This window comes from Athalia rosae, chromosome 5, assembly GCF_917208135.1.
Source record: "Athalia rosae chromosome 5, iyAthRosa1.1, whole genome shotgun sequence".
Classification (NCBI taxonomy): domain Eukaryota; kingdom Metazoa; phylum Arthropoda; class Insecta; order Hymenoptera; family Athaliidae; genus Athalia; species Athalia rosae.
In genome coordinates, this window is record NC_064030.1 from 2458410 (window position 1) to 2481524 (window position 23115).

The 23115-nt window shown below is 45.2% G+C and overlaps 1 protein-coding gene across 5 annotated transcripts in view; it reads left to right on the top strand.

The window, feature by feature from the left end:
* Positions 1–21256, top strand: part of LOC105693119 (amphoterin-induced protein 1-like) — a 167562-nt gene extending 146306 nt beyond the window's left edge. For 3 of the 5 annotated variants that reach the window (XM_048655332.1, XM_012412821.3, XM_048655331.1), the window contains 2 exons: positions 14907–16353; positions 16588–21256. In XM_048655332.1, coding sequence (XP_048511289.1) covers positions 14940–16353; positions 16588–17345 — 2172 coding nt within the window. In that variant the 5' untranslated portion in view covers positions 14907–14939 and the 3' untranslated portion in view covers positions 17346–21256. The remainder of the gene's footprint in view (positions 1–14906; positions 16354–16587) is intronic. The other 2 variants (XM_012412822.3, XM_048655333.1) reach the window with 1 other exon arrangement.
* Positions 21257–23115: the final 1859 nt, after the last annotated feature.

The window sequence follows — 23115 nt, forward strand, 5'->3', positions numbered from 1 at the left end:
CGCATGTGTTGTACACACCTGACGTTGCCGCGCCTCAGCTATACTCCGCGTTTCCATCGTATTTTCCATGCCATTTCATGCATTTTATCTCCCCTCTTTCGATGCATTTTATTTGAATCGCGTTGCTTGTTTGTCTCGAAAAAGCGTCGTCATACCGTACGTCGTAACGTACGAAGGGTAGTTCAAACCCTCGAGATTCATCCGGCGAGTTGAAATGGCGAGGTTGATTCTCGTAGGGTGAAACGGAAATGGTATTGTCGCGCAAACAACTTTGGCGCAAACAATCTTTGAATATTGTACGCCGAGTGGTGCGCCGTAAGTTTTCTCCGGGAAACAGTGACGTTTACAATTTTGGGCCACTCAACCCCCGGGGGCCCCGGGCGCGGCACAGACGACCGAATATACCCAACCGTAGACGGGACAGCGGCGTACCGTAGCCTCCCCAAGGACCGCCAGCAGGTGTGTATCGACATGGTATCCATATTAATAGCCAAACGTGAGCCCTCCAGGGGCACCTGCGCGGGCGAACGGTCGAACCATTGCCAACTACATGGACTGCTCTCCCTTTCCCTTTCCCTTTTCCTTCACCCCCTACCTCCCCTACCCCCTCCCCACCCCTCCCCACCCCTCCCCACCCTCCTCGTCCCACCCTACACCATTCTCTGGAGGTGGTGCAGAGTTACCGTGGTTATTGCCAAAGTGTCAGTATTGCCGGTAATATACGCAGGGTTTCCTATCCGCCTTGCTTGTATCCCTCGATTCCTGCGGGGTATAGGGTACATACCCTGTAGAGCTGCCGCCGCCGCCGCCGCCACTGCTGCTGTTAGTTTCCGTGCGGATTACAGAGACTCGGTGGGCACCCTTACATATGCCCAATTGAACGTGGAAGTAATCGAGATATAGCTATAATTATTCGATGCCGAACACAACGCCGCGATGAATAATGCACGCGGTTATTAGACCAGTGAATTGGGAGTCATGAACTCGAGTTATCGCTTTAATTGGGTTGTATGGTACGAGTGACGATGTGTCGTGGAGGAAATTTTTATTCCGCCTGAGGACGTGCGAAGATGTGTCGTATCCGCGATGTACGTGTTTCACAGTTGCACGTACGCACCCGCGCATCGTACAACACGTGGCGAACTTATCGAGTTGAGCAATTTTGGGAAGAGAAGCAATCTCGTTAGCGGCGAGCAAACCGTATAATTTGTTTGCACTCCCAGTCAACCCCGGATTCCTTGCATACCGGTGTATAGGTATAGAGAGGTGGTTTTCTCCCATCTTTATTTATGACAAAAGTTACCGCCGAGAAAACTTACCGCGTCGTTTGAATAGAGAGTTCGTCGATTGGCGGGAGCTCGGTCTTCGCGCGGTGAACCAAGGTACGGGGGTTGTCATATTCAATTGTTTGCTCGACAAAATTCACTGTATGCATATCGTATAACTTCAACGATAATGACGATGGTAACATCTTCTGGGACGATAATGGCAGACTCCGATGGTCGAGGAAGTCTTCTTTTTTTTTTTCAACTTTTTTCCCCACCCCCTTATATCTTTGAATTTATTTTAATATTCAGCAAACAAAACGGCGGCAACGGTACGAGCCGAGGAGGAGAAAGAGGAAGTTATCGGGTCACGCGAATCACGTAACGTACATATACAATTATTATGAAATTATCCCAGTCCCTCGATTTTTTCATCCCTTGGCGAAACGCGCGGTCTACGCGCTACGACCGTTCGTCGTTTGCCTGCGAATTTTGACTTCCTCGAACGCGGCAACTGGCTCCGATGATACGTTTTCCGCCCACATTCCAGACACGGACTATTGCTCACCTGTCCGAATAACTCTGACGAGCTAACGACGCGTGTCACGAACAGACCCCCCGAACGTTACACCCCCCCGCCGTCTGCGATTCTAAACTCAATGATCGATGATGATACGGGGGGATACGCCCGTCCGCATCACTTGCACCGTTACAGGGGGTGGTTTCAGGGGCGTTGAAATAACAACTCTGGCATAATAATCGAGCATTCATGCGTTTTTTTTAAATCCACTCGGCGAGGAATCGAAACAAATATTCACAGAGAGAGGAAAGCCAATGCCAACGCGCTGCAAATCTGATCGTTGAGGGTATATTTCATTTTCCCCCAGTCGCGCGGGGTTAAGTTGGGACGATAATCGTGGGACCGAATGGAAAGAGAAAGTAAAATTCGAAGGAGATAGATATTTTCGGGGCTGCCGTGCAGTGGGTAGAACGTATATACACCGCTCCGTCTAGCTACGAGAACGCCAATAATTATGATGAATGATAACAATGAACCGGCAGAGGAGGTGGACGAGCCTCCCTAATGGCCGAAGTGGATGTGTAGCCTCTGAACCTGTCTATATTGTGTAAGTTTTACTTCGTCGGTATGCGGTGTACGTGTTTTTGTCGGAGGCCGAGCCAGCTGGCTGCTAGCTACCCGGTAACCTTGATCGTCCGCTTAGTCCGTGGAGCGCAATAGCCCCGCCGCCCGCGACCTGTCGTCGTCCCGATGCCCTCAACACCCGTTTGTTATCATCGGGTCACGAGACTCCGTTCCGACTAATCTTGAAAGTCGTTTGCGACCACCAGCCAAGCTTGATCACTTCTTTTATGAAATTACCCCCATTCAATGGGCTTGCAGTGGCACAAAGTCGTCAATGTCCTTAGGTGGGACGAGTTTACCCCGAGCTCTGATAAGAAGAGGAATTCTTTTTCCTTTTCTCTTCTTTTCTTCGCCTTCATTTTTTCCCTCCCCCTCCCCCCCCCCCCTCATTTCCTCCCACCCCCTAATAATCTTTATCGCCGCAACCTGAATTTCTTCAACCCTGTGTGCAAAATTTATGTTTTACCTACGACTTCTGAACATTTTTTTCCAAGTGTTGACGTTGAGCGTGTACGCCGTACCTTGCGAGGCTACATTTGCACGTAGGTATACTATACTATACTATACTATACGTCTATTTGTTATTCTTACGCTAGATCCTTTGTTAGCAATTGCAATTCCCTCGGGCTAAATAATGTTCGGAAAAAAGATGCAAAGATTACAGAGGGATTCTATCTATCCGTAGACGTATACCGTATCCAGCCAGCGGAATCTAGTGTGGCTACACAACGTAGCGCGGAGCTCCTTTTCTTTGTGTAACGGTGGAGGAACTGGTGCGCGCTTTGCTTCTGGAATTCTTAATCGAAAAATAGTTCAAAAGTAATCGGAAGTAGGTATCTTACTCTTTGTACGTGACAAGAGTGTCCGAATGTCTCCGGTTACCGCGTAGAGAGAGAGAGAGAGAGAGACTCGCGATACTCGTACAAGCGCAATCCTCGGACCGATAAGGGTTTTTCATTAATTCACTTTTATAAATGGAAATTAAAGAGAATGAAATTCATTCGAATTCATATATGATACCGTTCAAAATGACATGTAAATTATATGGCCGTAATACCTTTATAATCCGATTAAGTGGAAACGCGAAACTTGTATAAATCCACAACGTTTATAACTGTAATTATTGGCTGTAATAAGAGGGACGGAGAATAAGGGTAGGGGCGGTGTGTCCGTCTTTCCATCTCCTCGACCTGCCCGTTCCTCGGTTTCGCGACCGGGGTACTTAAAATGGTAATTTCCCGTGGGTAAATAAAAGTTCGAGAGAAGCTGAATGTCCTATATATATATATACACCTATTATATAGACCTGTTTGAACGAAGGTGCAGAGGTATAAGGAGGTACATACACATCGGTACATAGAGCTGTACGGGCAGCGGCAACGACTTTTCCAGGTATATGCATCTAATAAATACATAGATATACACACACACACTCATATATATATATATATATATTTAAATGTAAATAGGTACATAAATAGAGGGCCTCCCCGCATGTACATAGAGAAACCACTTTCGATAAGTAGATACACTCTCGTAAGACACGCGAGCGGCTTATAAGTTCCGGAGATGACTCGAGTTTCGCTCGGTCGAATAGCTCGCGGAGATGTACGCGGATGTGGATTCCAGAATTGACACGAGTTCGGGGTGGTTTGTAGGGCGCGTTGCCTCTTCGACGTAGCGGTGTTCAAACATTAGCAATTTCCCCGCGGTTAATGTCCCGCCACCCCCGGTTTCGCATCGCCCCCGCGCGACATCGACTAACCTGAATATGAAAACATTAATAAATATTAGAATATATTCAATTCCGATATTCCCAGGTTCGCCCGCTTCCGGAATGGGGGGGGGAGTGATATTGTGTACTCGCCCATTATTACAGCTAACTATTCGCAACTTCGCAACAAACTTAACTTAAACTTTTCCAATAATTTCCGTATTTATCTAGCCTCCTAGACTTCTTTAGTATCAATTAAACTAAAAACTTTCGAAGCGCCTGCCCCCACAAATTTTAAATATTATACACGCCCTACCGCGCACATTTCGAATTTATTTTTTACACCACCCCCTGCAGGACTGCGAAAGCCGCGGTATCGCACATCGCGCTCACGAGTAAAAAGAGGGGGGAAAAACAGCATTTCTATTCTATTCGTACGTTTTCCCTTGGGACATTTGAAGGGAGTTATAATTAGCCTGGGTCAGATTTACCGCGCTACCCCCCTGACTCTGCTGCATTATATCGTTGACCCTCGTCATCGTCGATTCGGATCCCGCGGAACCAGAGGGAGGGTGCAAGTCCCGAAACCGGGATTTCTTTTGCCGCCCACGAGGAAAAACGACGGACAAAATTGACTGACAACGAGCAACCGAATCCCGCAGGTTTTCACGAGAACTAATATTTATATTCCCAGCCGTATAATTCTCAACCGGATGAGGATAATCAACTCCATAAATGCGTCCTGCGTAACCCATTAAGGCGCACACGTGCAAATGTGTGCTTAGGATGCGCGGTCGAGGGGTAGAGCAAAGAAGTTGAGAGAGTATAAAAACACTCGGCGACACTCGGCAGGAAACTGTAGAGCCTCTAAAATGGTCGATCGACGATCGATTCGTGCGGAGTATCGCGGATGAGCGGCGCAAATTGCGGATCAATGAAGCGAATGCATCGAAAAATGACAAATGCTCGGAACGATCGGAATCCAAATTAAAGTGGACAGGCGCGACTGTCAAAACTCGGGTGAGTCGGACTAATTGTGGACGTACATGCTATACAAGCTGCACGCGAAACTGGATATGGCATTACCGCGGAGCTAGAAAACAGCTGTCCCATTTCCCGTCGCCCAGAAACTCGACTGGCGTTTCGCTGAAATAACTCTATGCACCTCTCGTTCCGATTTCCTCGTTTCCTGCAGCGCTACCGGCAGCAGCAGTAGCTTGAAAAAGTGGAACCAGCCCCATCCCTGCGGGGGTTGATGTCGTCTGTCTCACAGCCTGTCTTTCCCACTGTACCAGCGGCGACCTGCTGTTGGCGATGCTGATGCTGAAGCCTTCGGAAACAGGGGACGACAAGTGAGGATACTCCTCCTGATTGTCGATGTACTGTGGACTTTCGGGCGAAAATCCAGTAGCTAAAAATCCGTCGCGAATGTCGCTGTTTCATACGAAGTTGCAGCAAATTCGAAAAGCTATTCACCGACGAGTCGTGACGGCTCAAACGGCCCGCGATTCAAATTTGAAGTGTACCCTACCTACAGGTTGAGTACAGCTGAGGAGGAAAATACGAGAGAAAGCGGGGAAAAAAAAAAAAGAAAAGCCTCGTCGGCATTTTATTGGACGACTCACGATCACCGACGTGGTAGTGGATATTGTTGGCTATATACTTTTGCTCAGGCAGGACTTGGCACCATTAACCTTTTTGTCATGCTACGTCGGCTCCTCGCGCGAGCGAACCGATATTGTTGGCCTTGTGGCCTACCTTGAGAAAGCAACCACCGTCAGTCGGGAGTTGTACATAGATGCGGTTGGCAAAGTCCTTCGCGAGTCCTTTTGCGAGTCCTCCTCCCATTCGAGAAAGCAAATCAATACGACGATCGCACTTGAGAAAGAACGTCGAGCGCTTTTGGCCAGTCAGTCGGCAATGTTACTCGTGCCTTGGGGAAATTTCATGACCGATATTTCGCGCGAATCATAGTTTTGAAGATGATTACTCGATACCAGGAGCATCAAAGCTGGTTATCGATGCTGTTTCTGATTCTGGTGGAGAGTCGAGATTTTTTTCAACATCGTCGATGTACCCTAACAAAGTTGAAGAGTCGTTTCCAAGGTACTTGACAATCTTCGTTATCACGAGTATACTTTATACGTATATACCTACGTTGAGTTCTTTCGGTGGGTTTCGTTGAGCTCACTACATAAATTGTGGAAAACTTGAAAATTCCTTCAACGGCCAAAAAAAAATGCTCTCTCTCTCGCGAGCGAGGCAAACGATTGATACGGAGGATAAATGTATTGTGCGGCACTACGTCGCACAAATGTGTAAACTACAATGTGTACTCCACCGAATCATCGTAGCTGATAAATATCGTCAGCTGACTCTGTGGGAGGGTGAAAGGAAAGTTTGAATGCGAACGCGAACTAAACTCGTGCGACAAATTCAACATCGGCGTATCTCCAACGGAGCGATACGACATCGCCGGGGTTTTCGAAACCTCGTATTATCCACTACTTGACTTCGAGAATCCTGATTCAACGTACGCTACAGAGCCGTTGAAACTGGAGCAAAACTAAGATCCCGGGGCATCTCAACCTCTAATTTCCTTTCCCTCGCCTACAAGCTCGCTTGTCTATCTCCCTGACGAGAAGTCTCTTCGGCGGATGGCACGGTACAGCGTGGGGGACTTTCTAACGGCGACCTCCGAACTGTAAGCGACGAAGACCGAACCAATATCCTCCGAATGTCTCACAAGTACCGGTTGCTCGATGCCTCGAGACTCTGGACAATCGTGCCTCGAGGCTCAACTCCTACAAGAGAATCTGCTAAGTCAAGATAATTCTCAACGCCAAATCGTCCGTTCGAATGAACTTCTGACTTCAAGGATAACGCCGGATCAATTAATACCTCGGGCGTGTTTACGAAATCTACCGCAGCCAAAACGCTCCCTGTTTATCGAAGTAAAAAATCTAAACTACTGCGCGTTACTTCTTCAACCCTTTCTCGGTCCAGATCATCGCGCATCTCCCTGGAAACTCTCGCGCGATAACTCCCGAGGTCACACGGTAATCCTTTCTCCAACCTTTGCCCGCAGGTGGAAACATGCTTTGCGTTGAACTTCGTAGATCACCGGTGATGAACGAATCGGAGGTTGAGGAAGGTTAACCTTGTTGGTCCGAAGATGCACGGTACGAAGTTCTACCGAAGTGGCGTCTACTTCTCAGGGCAGACCGGTCGGTCTCGGCATTGCTTTTTCTCTTTAATTCGTCAAGGTTTCGTCGGGTCGAAGTTCGCCTGGTTGATGCGGCAAGTTATATACGTCGAGTTATACGTGCGGTCGATGCGACCGGTTGGTAGGCAGCAGGTATATCCCAGCCTAGCCAACCAACCAACCAACCAACCAACCACCCTGAGCAGAAAGCAGAAAGCGGTTCCCTCCTTCAGTTTCAGTCACGACAGGGCAGCCTTAGCATTGCATGGAATGAGGCGAGGTTGGTTGTTCGCCTGCCTCTCCCAAGAGTCCAACTCCTAGTCCTAGTCGAAGTTGGAAGTCCCCCTTTTCTTCTTCCTACCTCTGCCCACCATATCTTTCCGTATAATATATTCCCCGGTAATTAACATATTGCGTAATTATTTCCACGCGGATCTCGTTTTAATGTTATCGATCGCCAGCGCCAACGCTCCGCCCGAGTTGTTCAGGGAAATTTTCTACCCATACACACACTACGAAAGAGTTTAACCCCACGGCTCGGCATAAGTCTTCGGAGGTTACATATTGTGTGTGTATAAGAAATATTGGAGGTTGCAAAATTATTCTTACTTATACAGTAGAAACAGTAGCACCCTGACTACTTCTTCCGCTTCTAACGTTTTGATATATGGCTCAGAAACGTGACAAATTACCGCTTCGTCTTGCGCTATGTATATATTACACGTATACACATAACAATTACGTTCGAAATAAATTGTAACTTTTTAATCAATGCGGTAGTTCTCGCTACAGTCCGAAATTAGATTCGTTCGTTGTTGTCTGTATTTCTCTTTTAGCGAGTTCTTATTGTATTCGTCGAGTACACGTCTACGAAAGGAAATTACGTGCTACCAACTGGTATGTGCATGATGTTATAATTTTCACAGACAACGTTTCACTTTTCTTCCGAATGACAACAAAAAAAAAAAAAAATTATCGAGTCTAGCCTGGAAGGGGTGGAAAAGTTACGGGGGGTTGAAGTCCATCGAGAGTTTTTTTTTTTTTTTTCAAGTGACAAGGAATCTACGTAGGATTTTTCTATCGGATTTTTAACCTGCAACATCACGGGGAGAAATTTGTCTTCGGTTCAAACGTCTTTCGCTTACCTTTGTGCGAGGGTTAATGATGCGTTCGAAGATACGTCGATGACATAGGTAGTTTTACTCCATTCTGTAAGGAAGAAGAAAAAAAAAAAACAACCGAGGAACCGTGTGTAAAACATGGTGGTCCGTATCACTTGTTCGTTTAGATTTTCTGATGTTGCCGATTATTATCGCGAGACGACGATGAGCGAGCGACGGTACAGCTGAATACTTACTTGAATAATGGATAGAGCTGGAAATTAAACGTCGTTTTCATACACTTTTGTCCTCATTTTTTTTTTTTCTTCTCTTTTTATTAATAGTCAATGAAGTGTTCATAAATATTAATGGTCAGGGGAAGAAAGCCTTTTGTTGACGTGCCAGACGTGCCTCGATCCTTTTTCCCGTGATCATTTTCCACCCCCGTTTGTTCTACTCTCTACCACGAGTTTCCTCGCTCCTCGCCGCAGATAAGACCGAGAATTCTGTTGTACCACCCTTCGGCAGTTATCGGTGCGCTTCTTCCTTCCATCATTTGCATCCCAACCATACGCTTTTTTACCCCTCTTTTTTTTTTTTTTTTTTTTTCTCCGTTGCCTCTCAGCGTTATACATATGAAAATCAACACGACTCGCTACGATAATACACCTGAGGTATAAATAAGGGATGTATAATAATCTGATAAGCCCGGAGGAAGAAAATTTAACACATAAGGAGTAAAACGTGGGAAACTGGAATTCTAATTTAATTATATCCCCATCATTTATTGTTGTTGTTGCCTCATAGGGCTTTATAGGGTTAAAACTCATTTCTCAAACCCCTCTCGACTGTTTTAACTTTCTGGATGGGGAACTTTTAGCCGTACAATGTGAAACTGGCGAGGGCGCATAGGGCGGCAGGGGGTGGGAGGAAGTGGTGGAGTCGCGGTGAATTATTATTTCGTTGCGACCGCACGTTTGATGTCGGCTCGGAATTGTTCGATGGATTTTTCTGTCATTTTCACCCCGCTCTGTTCCTACCCTAAGCGAAAACGACGACACCATTTCATCAACCGGTAGAGGGGATTTTAGGGCAGCCGCGGACAAGAGGGTTAAGTGCTCGTGCAAATACCGATTAAAATTAGTTCCTCCATCCACCTATTTCGCCTTCGCTTTCTTCCCTTCTGTTGCACACAGAGGAACACGGTTGGACTCATTTATTAAACGCAATCTACCAGGTCGACCGCCTTGATACCTCTGCTTTGAATCAACAACAAACTGTCATGGTGACAAAGCTGGTCACGCACCCTATCTTGCCTGGATATTTACACGTCTAGGATCGACGTGCCCACGCCTCCGGAAGAATTATACAACGCAGCGCGCATCTAGTAGATACAATTAGTACATTATTCGATACCTACCCTTGTTTAGATTCATTTTACACATTTTTATTTCTACTAGATTTCTACTCCGATTCCGCAGAATAAATTGACCAGTTTTTGAGAATTATCTAGTTATGGTGGAAAGCTTAACTATGGACCTGAGTTCTTTACGTTGAATACTTCAATTCATTCGATTGCGGGATGGAAAATGAATCATTATTCTGTTCGAGAAAACCGAGTCGATCTTGATTTAATTTTATCGTTACCGGGGAGAAAAGTTCGACATCGTCACGATCTTTATTCCCTTCCAAACACTGAAAACTCGATTTTTTTTCTACGACCCCATTCTTCCGAGTAATCGAAATGGTTCCATTACAATGAAACCAATTCTCGTACGTTGAGAGGAGAAAAGCGTATCGCCAACCTAATTAATTAGTGCGGGACAAAGGTGTACGATTGAAAACTTTTCGATCTGCGTATAAAACGAGCGTATATCACCGAATACTCTTTGACGTTTTCAAAGCCGGTGCAGCGTTAACCGTCGGCAGGTATGTACGTACGTACGTGTAACAAAGAGCTGTAAAAAAGAGATAAAACACAAGCGTACATTTGTCGGTCTAAATTTTATCAAAAGCTGACAAATCACCCCGCAATCTGTAACACCGCTGCGTATGCAGCGAATTATCCGGGGCTGATCGAGCAGCGGAAAAAACAGCAGCGTTAGGAAGCGCCACCGGCCCTAACGCAAACGATTTTTACATAACAACAATAACAAACATTGCGTGTCGAAAGTCAGTTAACATCCATCGTCGATACTCCCGGCGACATCCGTATGCACATGTATACGTACGTGGAACGTGTGCGCGTACACCGATTTCCGGGTCGTATCGTATCCTCAATTTCGTCGAGCGCACGGGGAAAGACGAGCGAATAACCGACGAAATTTTGAACGGGAAGGGAAACAGCTCCGTAACGTAATCCTCCGGGCGATGCGAAGGTGTCGTTGAAATTGGGGAACACCGATCGAAGAGGTGGTGAATCGCGAGGTACATCGTACACGCGCGGATCTATAAGAGTGGAAATGTGGCACCCCGACGATCCTCCAGGTAAATTTATACCCGCCCCTCTACGCGAGGAGTCGTTTTTCGCTTTTCATCGTCGTCTTCGTGAGCTGCATGATCTCGAGCGAGGGGCGGCCCAGTAACTCTCCTCGTCCACCCCTCGATAAGCTCCGGTGTCACTCGACCCCGCGCAACTCCACTTCCGGTTGCCCCGCGGTGGATGTCACGGCGTAACTCTCGGGGAGGGGGGCGAATGAGCCGCTCCGCATGTATCGAACCCGGCCGTCCACCCTTGTACCCTAGATACCCCGTTTCTATACACCCTTAAACTCGGCCGCGCAGAAACGCGCGTGTTACGAATAGCCATCGCAGCCGCCCCATGTCCTTCCAACTAGCTACTACTACCTGCTGCTCGCTACCGCAGGTCGTTATTAATCTACGCTGTACCTACCTATACCTACCTACCTACCTACCTACCTACCTACCTACCTACCTACCTCTTGCGTGAAGCGGAACTCCGAAACAACCACCTTACACTATGTATAAATTTGCATCGTTTTATATAATGCAAGCTTTATATTTAAGCGTGTTTCGAAAGATAAATAGAAATAAACTAACTGAATTGATTAGAAAAGAAGAAAAAAAAAAAAGAAAAAAACATCGTGGAAAATATCAGGAATATTGTTAGGTAGGATATGTTTTATGCCGCGAGTGTGTTCGGTAAAATGGAATATGTATCTTATATTAATTCCGTCGAGAAGCTTCGGGAGCGCGCTCAAGTTTGATATGCGGGTTGGTTCGTAGTGCGGTCGTGCAGTTTCGTGACAAGCAAGGAGAGATTTCTCTCGCGTATCGAGACTCTGTTGCTGCTGCTGCTGTTGCCGCCGCCGCTGCACCGTGCGAGCGTCAATTAATAATTTATTCCTCCTGGAAAGATAGATGGGCGGCTACAGAGGGAACGGGAGAGAGATGCTGCGAGGGTGAAGTGTTAAAGATGTGGGGGGGGGGAGGCGAGATCAGGGGGAGGATATGGATATGGAGAAGCGACGGTAAAACCGCGGAGTTTAATACAATAATAAAAGGAGCTATAGGTGGTGGAAGAGCCATGAGGTATTAATTTAACTTCAGCGACACGTACGTTGCAACGGCAGAGCAGCGGCACCGCCGCCGCCGCCGCCGCCACCTCTAGGGTCAAACTCTGCAGAGGTTGTATCTCGTATAAAGCGGTCCCACACCGAAATTATACGAACCTAAATTGCCAATGTCGCTTGCCATATTTTGAGATTACCAAACGCTCTGGAAGAGCGACGCTCGCTCCCTCGTCCCCCTCCATCACCCCCGCTCCTATCCGCCTTATACGTGCAGACTTCCGTGTTATGCCGTTATTTCCGAGCGCAAGTGCTTCGAATTTAATACCGTCGTTACACTCGCCGTAGTAGACCGACCCGACGGGGGGGTTTCCAGGGGAATCTAATTCAGCTCTTTCTACTCTACTAACCTTCTCGCGCTAAGCCCCCAGATTTTCGTCTTCGCCCCCCCGCTCCCCGTCAAAACGACGTCTTTGTTACACTTGTTTTATTATTTTTATTGGGCTTTTTTCTCCTCCTTCTATTATCCTTCCCCTTCAATCGTCCCGTTTCCGAATTTACTTGAGCTATAATCGAAATAGAAGGTACGCGGAGCTTTTTTTTCTCTCTTTTATCGATGATTTTTATTTTAATCCGGCGCTGCTCCCTGCGTGCTACCCTACTCTCTTTTAACCGAATATATCGAATTGCATGATGTTATTATGGCTCTTATTTCCAACAAACATTCACGATAATCACCTTTGACACGAAACTCTATAGTGAGTTTTTTTTGATTTTCTTCATCAAAACCCCGTTGATTGACTTCGAATCAATATCCCGTCCCTCGAATTCCTTAATCAGTTTTATCGCCGAGTGTTAATGCCTTTTTTTTTTCTCGTTGAAGCGTCAAATTTTTCACGCCACATGACATCCCCAACGTATATATCGCGCGTCTGTTTCCATCGCTGGGAAAATGCGCAAATCACCGTTTTATAGTGTTTAGGGTCAACCGTGTACTATACCCTCGCAGATGTATAGCGAACATGTAACAACGAACGAATTGTACACCTCGTAGGGGCGACGCGGTAGAGCCGTGTATGTGGGAATGTTTTAATTTACATATTGAATTTTTACCGCTCACGTGTAATTAGTCGCGCTTTGCGTAGGAGCCATCAATTACAGGTAGGTCCGCACCCCGCCCTGATATCCAACGGAAAAAGGAATAAAAGCCGCCGCCGCCGCCGCGCCGTTGCCCCACACAGTAAACAGCTGTACTCGAAAGTTCTCTCCACACGGTTATAAAATTATTCCAACAACGACGCAGTTCTGCTTTATTATCATACGTGACAATCGCCCTTTCGCGAATTCTCCCCCTCCCCCCCGTACCCATCGCCGACGTTTTCGAGTCATTCATCACTTCCCACGGCGTATGTACGGCTATAATAAAGTCGGAGGTAATGATTTCACGCTGTTATTTAGTTCGGGGAGATCAAATTACAGGTCGACAATCAATCTCCAACTTCCACAGGGGTATCCACTCTTTCATCTTTTTAGCGACAGTTGTATACACGCCGTACGTACGTACGATACCGTGCAATTATCGCATCGATACGGTAATAACCGTTCATCAAAACTATCAAAGTGATACCCCACATGGACTTGAGCAATTATAACCATAACCGAGCTATGCGTGTGTGGGCGTACATTCAGCAGTCCCTTTGTCATTTGCTAGAATTACGAATTAGGATTATTTCAGCATTCGGATTGGTCAATTTTATGTAATTAAAATGTAGTCGCGTGACGGTAGGTCATTGACCCCGAAATCTTCGCCCCGAGTTAAAAACGGGTGCCGCTCGGTCACCCTCGTGCGCCAAGGGATGCGGAATGATCAGACCATTATGAACGGAATAATAATTAATAAAATAACGACAAGGAGACGGGCAACTGATGAGGGACCATTTTCTTCATCTATGCTGAACGCGCCTGCATATTTCCTCAGCAAAAACAACCGGGTCTGATTCGCGGATGAATGAATAAAAATTCAATCTTAGGACATCGGCTTGATAAGCTCGCCGTGAGATGTACTTTTTTTTTCTCTGGTATTTATTTTCTTTCTTCTTTACGCCTACGCGTCTCTTTTCTTTCGACTGTAGAAACAATGCTTCGGGGGACGCTTTCGATCAATTAGGAAACTTGGAAATAAAATTTTTTTGATTAATCAGAATCGATTGTACTCGCTTTGTACTCAATGTTTTCTGCCATTTTGTTTTTCGTTCGCATCTCGAGTAGCGAAAAGTTACAGCGTTTTAAAAAAATGACCGTTACCCGAAATCTGCTTATTTTTAACGGAAACGGTTCCGGAGGTTTCACTACGTGGGTGTGTATAATATAACCGTATAACAACGCGGAAGAAGTGCTTCAGATCTGACGTAATTGGATAATATCCATCCCGTGAAGGAGATTGAGAGTTGGGAGGGCTTTGTGACGCTATTCAGTATCTGGTATCGTTTTTTATTTACTTCCACAGCGGGTATAATAAAGATGGCGTAGAAGTTGGAATGGGTATGCCTCCCGAGGTTCGCATCCATCCCTCTAATTCCAACTCGCGTAAGAAGAAGAGACGTCGGTTGACGGTCCTGTAGGAGAAATACCTCCGCTTTTTCGACTCCGTCTTAGCTAATCTACGTAGCTTAATGCCACCCAGCGCGAGTTTGAGCTTGTGAAAATTTCGCCGAAGCTTTTTCTCGACCCTTATACTCTGCGAAATGGAGCAGTACCCGGTAGTCGGAAGCAGATTTTCTCCCGCTATTTCTCTCTCTCGCTACGTTTGCCTCTTTATACTTATGTCAACGACAGAATTCGGCTCTGCGCCGCTCCTTTACTTCAGTCATCGCTGTGCCATAACACAACAATCGACTGATTCGGATAATGTGACTGATTTTTTTTTCCCCCCCTTTCTCTGATTACAGCAGCAGCTGCAGCACTGCAGCGATAGAAGGGCGATGGATTTCACGGTTCTGAGGATAATCTGCCTCCTGCTCGCCGCCTCGATATGCGGAGGTCAGCAAGACTGGGAGTGCACGGCTCCCTGCAAGTGCAAGTGGGTGTCGGGAAAGAAAACTGCTGAATGTGTTAAACAGAATTTAACGCAAATACCGAACTTTTTATCGCGAGAGATACAGAACCTCGATTTAACCGGTAACAAACTTTGGGAAATACCTTTCGAGGCCTTCCACGGTGTGAAACTCGATAATCTGCATAAGCTAGTGCTCAGAGAGTGCGGTATAGTGTCGGTTCACACGGGCGCGTTTAACGGACTCCGCATAGTGATAGAAATCGACCTGTCCTCTAACAAAATTAAGACCCTGTATCCCGGAACGTTTCAAGAGACCCTCAGACTGAGGGTGCTGCTTCTCAACGACAATCGCATCGAACAACTCGAGGACGGTCTCTTCCATAATCTGACCTTCCTCCAGAAGGTTGAAATATCGGACAACAGACTGGAGCGCATAGGGCCGAGAACCTTCTACAACCTGTCGGGTCTTCAGTCTCTCATATTGTCCGGTAACAGATTGAGCAACCTGAAACCAGAGATATTCAAGGAACTGCCGAAGCTCGGCAGTCTCGAACTCCACAACAACCACTGGCGATGCAACTGTCACCTGAAGGATTTCCGCGACTGGACAATGGCCCGGAAGTTGTACACCAAACCCACAACATGCGCGGAACCCGAGCATCTCGCCAGGAAAATGTGGGACGATATCGCAACTGACGAATTCGCCTGTCGGCCAAAAATATTGTACACGGGACCCGCTCCCCGGGTGGAGGTGGGACCGGGGGACGTGACCCTGTCCTGCAACGTATCCGGCACTCCTCTTCCCCAGGTCACCTGGCGCCACAGATCCAGGGCTCTCAACAACTTGACCAGGAGATACAACGGGGAATCGAAAGGTTACATTCTGGTGCACGGCGATCACTGGGTGAATTTGACGATTCCGAACGCAACGCCCGCCGACAAAGGGGATTACGTATGCGAGGCAAAAAGCCCCGGCGGATTGGAGGAAAGGAACGTGACCTTGAACGTTCTGGGGGACGTGGTTGGAAGCAACGACTCCGGGATCAGCCTCCCCCTGGTTCTCGGTCTCGGACTGACCGTTCTTCTTCTCCTGATTTTCCTGACCCTCGTCTTCTGCGCGTGCTACTGTCGTCGCCGGCGATCTCGTCGCGCCGAGAAGATATCCGAAGTGAACGCTATGGAACACCACGGTCTAGGGGAACAGGAAAAGTCGCTGATCACCGCTATTAACCCGGTGGTAAAACCGCCGCGACGTTACGAGGCCGCGCCCTCGGTGACTTCGCACGGAACCGAGACAACAGAACTAAATCGAACACTCCTAGACAACGACTCAGTATTCGGTCAGTACACATCCTTTATTTCGAGACAATCTGTCAGTGCAGACTGACCGCGATGAGCTGGACGTCCACCTCGTTATCTTCTTCTTCTCCTCATCTTCTTCTTCTTCATTCCGCGCCACGTGATCACATCCATCACCATAAAATAGTGCTCGTATCGTTATCATTGAAGAAAAAAAAAAACCCCTTATTTTTATAACGTATTGTTTTATTTTTCTTCTTTTTCATTCCAAGCAGCTGGTGGCGTCGGTGACGACGACCGTGAGAGATCTACCCCCGAACTCGAAGGCGGGACTCTTCCTCGCGGCGGTACAAGCTACAGACAGTACCCTCCGGATCTTTTAGCATTCTCCGGCGGTCGGGGAGCCTCGCCGACGAGTCAGGCGTCCACTGCCCCCGACAGTTCCAGGCTTCCGTCGCAGCCAAATACCGCGAATTTCAGCCCTACCGGCACAACGTCAGCGAATCCTTCTTACCCGGCTTCGAACTTCAAGACTTTACCTCACAATCGAAGCGCGGCACCGTACAGTTCGGGTCCTCCGGTTATGCCCAGACACGGTTACGTCACCATCCCGAGGAGACCTCGTGCACCGAGCTGGAGTAGCGCTCCACCGACATCCCCCGACGGCGTCGAACCCGTCTACGACAATTTAGGGCTAAGGACAACCGCGGACGGCAGTTCGGTCCTCTCGTTGAACAAAAGTCCCGAACCTTCGGGAATGCGAGGTCGTCCTCTCCCCGGAACACCGACTTCCCATTACCACCCCTCGATACAACGCAGCACGCCAAATATTCTCGCAACCAGCCCAACGGACAGAGCTGCTCCTGAGGGAGCGCCGGAGTGGCCGTCCAAGTTGTCGGACGAGATGGACGTCCCCTTTCTCGGGGGTACGCTGGGTCGCAAAGTGCCGCCGAGACCGCCGCCGAAACCAAAAAAGAAATCGACGAACGGACCGCTCTACGAAGACGAGGGAGAGGACGGAACGGAAGTCTGATACGGGTCGTAACAAAAAAAAAAACAAAAAGAAAAGAAACGTAAATACTAAACGAATCGACGATTAGTTCGGACGTAATAACCGGTAGTGCCTTCAAAACTTTCAACTGCATAACGATGTCATTGCGACGAGCTGCCGATGATCGTTAACTAAAGGAAAATCTATGAAACTATAATGAAGTTACATGATAAAAATTATTAATGAATATTTAAAATGAAAATGAAAAAATGAAAAAAACAGGGCTTCCGAGAACCCTGACGATCGAAAGGGGCATGATTTACCTGTACATGCTTCACGGAGCGAACAAAGACTTCTGGAATTCTGTCGAGTTGCGACAGAAGCTACCGCATACGATATAGTATATGTCTTTTAATGTATAGTCGAACGAGTCGATCGAACGGTGTTTCTTTTAATTATTCTTATTATCGCCATCCCGATCATGACCATCGTTATCATTGTCGTTATCGTTATTATTGCTATCTTATTCATTAATTTTTTAAACAAACCCTCAGAAAAAGTACTAATTTTTATCACCGTCATTTCAACTCCTATTGTTCAGGAATCGTAGAAGTTAAGTCGCCACTCAAGAGTGCAGTTAATGGTGCTGCAGGTTCAAAGGTATATATATGTATAGGTGTAATATAACATATTGAACAATGGACCCGCGAGAAGTCTCTCTTCCCACCGCACTAGAGCATAACTATACGTATTGAGATACATCTGCCGCTTTCGTGGCATTGTACGTCGCGTGCGCCGACTAAAGCAGTAGCGGCAGCGTCACGGAATTCTCTCTTTTACCACCCCTCTTTCATCCCCCTTACCTTCCCATGCTATATGCATGCCGCGTAACTTTGAGATTTCTCTAGTTAACGAGATTTACCCGAGTTTGCGAGGGTCAGATACGCGCGTTCGTTCGTTCGCCGGATTCTCTACGCCGTTTCCCCGTAGCTCCGAGGGAGAAACAGGGCTTGCTTATTAATCGAAGGTCAGGTATCCCAATTCCTATGTACGAACAGGGAGAACTCGGGTCGTCCGAAAAAAAACTTTTATATTTCACGAGGGGTATAAATCTCGCGAAATAAAAATAAGACAAATAAACAGATTTGTTTTTATCCCTTCCTTCCTTCCTTCCTTCCTTCCTTCCACTGCTGCAGATCACTTGACTCCGCTCTATACATATGTATTACTTCCTCTATACGGAAATCGGTATAAATAACCCCCTCCGTACCAAAGTTGGGTAAAAAAAAACTCGAATCGTCGAGGTTTCCGTCTGTATCGTGCACGCGATCCCCTCGCTCTGCTGCTTCCTCTTCGTTATACACATACAACTCTCTTATGGTATACGTATAACACTTTGGCAGAAACATTTCTTTTTTCTTCTTCCATTTCTTCTTCCCTTTCCCCTCTTTTGTACCTCGGACTCTCGGTCCCTTGACCGAATAGTCCGGAATCGCGTGGTCCAGACAAGGGGGGAGAACAAACTGTCACCCTTCAATTGGTGGGAGATACGCGGAAGAACGCCAAAAAAGGGGAAAAAAAAAAAGAGAAAAAAAATAATACTTTTTCTCCCTTCATTTCTCTCTTCTTCCTGCACACGTAACGTTCGTGCGCCGATCGTCTACCTCTTTTACTTTTTTCGACACAAAAGCTCGCCTGTCGCGCGGATATCTTGGCTAAGGGTGGTTTTCGTGTACAGTGACGTCACCCCCATATATCTCCGGTATATGTTTCTTCTTTTGTGTTTCGTACTACGGAATTTTTTGGACCTCGATACTTTCGCTATTATACAACATTACCCATACAACCGAGGATCATCGGTGTACCTAAATTACGACGGCACAACGTACGTACGCGCATCGAAAGAATAAATAAATTCGTGGAGCGGATGTACGCTTCGGAGTAGTCGAACGGTGTAGATCACTCGACTTAATCACTTCACTTTGGTTCGCTTTACTTCTTCGGGTTCATTGTCCAATGATGTCCAATCTCTGAACGCGATTGTCAATGTCGTACGGTAATCTTGCGCAACCCCGACGACGACGCGTTATTTCAGTACAAGTGAAACGTCGTGCGTTTTGTAGGTACGTACGTACGTACGCAACGCAGACGGTCGACAACCGGCTCAATAGTGCGAGGAGCTGGCGATAATTGCGACGATGTGAAAATAAACTGCAATTTCCATTTGACGATTGACAATTGACAATTGACGAATTAGAATTGATTGAACCATACCATTTAACGGAACCCCTCTTCAACGGACTCTTAGCTGTTCGTAATCGCGCTATTTATACTATACATGTTTTTAAGTTACGTTCACGGGTCTCGTTTCGATGCCGAATATATACATTTGTCACTGATGTTTTTAATGTTGATGTAACTGTAATAGGAATTATCAATTATAATTGTGGATACGAATGAAGAAGAAGAAAAAACAAAATAACAAATAATAAAACAACTAAACATAATTATTTATATCTATAAGAGTAGAATTATTTAATTGAGGGTAACTATCGATAAATCGACTACATTGTTTAGTTAATGAATGAAGAATATGAACATTGTATCATACATTGAAATATGATGAATTAGAATTAAGGTAATCTATAAGATAAATTAATTATGCGTAATAGATACAACGGATTATTATCATCTTCCTAAATATGTGTACGCCTTTTATTTTGCATTTAAATAAAAATCGACAGTTTTGGAACCCCTTTCGATAATCACAAGTATTTCCGGTCGATGATATACGTATAAGTAATCAATTATCCATGTTAATTATTATTTACATAACTTAATGATATAACACATACATACAGTAGATATGTACAATGTATCCTAACTTGCCAGATTTTCTGATCTTTGGGGTTTCACTGTACGGTACGCACTCGAAATTGAAGAACGATATTCTCTCGATGACGATCGGACGGTTTCCAAATACTCGAGTAAAAAGCAAACGAATATATACCAGGCTGTTTGCGCTGTAACGTCGCTCATATATAAATTCACTCGCGCTACATCAACAACTCATCATTTTTCATTTGCAAAACGATATCATCAAGGTATAGCGGCAGCATCAGCGGCGGCAGCACCTCGTCGAGAAAATAGAATTTTTTAACAGCGAGAGAGAAAAAGAGGCAGAATAAAAGGGGAGTGGAGTGCTGCGGAAAGGGCAGGGGGCGGTAGATTTTCCTTGAATTACAAATATTGATGGATAGGTTATTATTAATATTCTGACGTGTGACAGGTAAAAAACCAACTACCGCTAATCATTTTTTATTCACCAGTCTTACGTGTCTCTCACGATGTACGATAATTTCGTAATGTATAGTTACTGGGTTCTTCGCACCCCTATTTTTCACCTCGGAGCAACGATCGCTTTGTCGTTGTTTTTCCGTTTTTATCCGCAGACGGATATAATTAGCAGCGAACTAGCTATCGGATGATGATTAATATTCCGCGAATGAAATTAAATTCCATTCCACCTGTATGCGTTCGTCCATCGCTTGTAATTAAACGAGAAACTTGGCCATGCGTCGGAGTGAAGTGTGAACGTAGAAAAAAATGTGTGTAAAAAAAAAAAAAAGAAAAAAAAACTATACAACTCCCCAAAATCAGAATGTCACTACCGAGTTATGTAATATTAACTGTTCAGTATTACGCGTATAGGATGTATGACGGAAGGTCGTGGGGTGGATGGCGAGGTAACGACAACGTCGTATGTGTCGGTAGATGAGGGTAGGTCGTAGGGCCCGTACGATGTCTAGAGTACATCGTATATCTTATATATACCCCGCAATTTGTGGCACACGCGGTGATGGCCCTCCTACATATTGCCTCGAGGATGTTTTTTCCTTAGTAAAAGAGGAGGCAACAATGCGAAAGAAGAAACCAACCGACGAACGAACGAACGAACGAACAAACAAACGGAAAAAAAAAAATTACCGTTTCGTATTTGTTCTCTTTCGCATCCCGCCGCGTACGCAAGTTTTGTTGCAGTTCGCAAAGAGCAATGAATATGAAAGAAAGTAAAATACCCGCACGTGGCACAATCTTGCGGGATTTACAATGATAACAATTTTCCTAACAACGAGTCCTCCGCCACGCATCGGTGTCGCTTAGGGTTGGAAATGTAATTTGAAAAGGTATGGAAAAGAATAAGACTAGACACGTAGAGCCTCTTTGTACACATACGCGCCTCAACGTCGTATTATATGTATAAGTATTTTAAGCGGCCTAGAAAAGTCGCGGTTCGACCATCGCCAACTCATATATATATACAGTATATATTATACAGAGGGTCGCCCAGCTCATGTACATACACTAATTTATGCATACATGTATTTGTTCGCGAAATCGGATGAAAGAAAATGCTACACAAAATATAATGATGGGCGCGACCTTTTATTAGTTAGTTTTACGGTGATGGCGCCACGAATATATTTTTGTAATTTTGTATTTTGAATATCGCCGCATCGTCAACCCCACGACGTGCCGATTATACCTTCGCTGCGATTGTGAGATCGACTATTATATTTCTTGCACATACGACGTATGCACATAATACATATTTTTTAAATTTAGAATTATTGTTAGCGTCAAAATTATCATTCTTATTGTCATCCCCATTATTATCATTATTATTATTGTTCTTCTTTTACAATTACTCATATGGGTTCGAGAAACTGATATACGGATTAATTGTACGTACATACATATAAAATATTATATATCTCATAGAATATAAAAATTAATTGAATAAAAATTAAAACTTATAAATGAATGTTGCTTCTCGATTGTTCAGAACACTCCCGATTAAAATAATCAAAATGTTATATATATATATATATATATGGTATTTTATTACATCGTACGATGGGATAAAAGATAAAGCTACACACGTTTTTTACAAAAATTATAATTGGCTCAATAACGCCGCGATATATTTACAACCTGTATACCTATGTAAGTATACTATCGTTTCAGGATAATTCAAGTTTCAAATTAATTAAACAAAAAAAGAAAATAAAATGTTATTGAATTAAATGACTATAATGTATATTGTTATACACGTATAAATAGTAAGATATGCAGATAAATGTATAAAGACGATTGAATTCATATGGCAGTGTACGAATAATTGCATTTTCAATAAAAATTAGTTCGTCAAGAAAAAAAGAAGAATTGAATGGAATCCGAAAATTCGTACGTCGGTGGCCTGTGACCCTATACCGTAAGATACGTGACATTTGGAGAAAAAAAAACTAGAAGAAACAGGGAAAACGGTTAACGTTCAAGACAGATCTTTTTACAAAGCCCCGTCGTCAACGCTATAATCGTATCCTGATATATTATATACTATGTGCACAGTTACCACGACTGCATTGTATCATATTATGTACTATAGAACAATCATTCGTCCAGAGAATTGGTAAATCGATTATAATATCAATCCCATATGTAATGTCACACTGTGTAATAGAGGTTTAGTTTCCGATTAAGATGATACCGATATACGTTCGGTAGACAGGCTTTATGCTGACAGTCCGGTTGTCAGCTTTCGATAGCGTCGAATGAATTCGCGTACCGTGTTCTTTTCTTCCTTCCCTTTATCGATTGGCACCCAGTCGTTAGCTCGACTTATTTTATTTATATATCATTAATGCTGTTCCTCAGTTACTTTTTTTTCGGGGGGGTGAAGATCCCTCCTTCCTTATTATTTTAAATGGATAACGTTATCACATTTTATGAAATTACGAGCCACCTCACT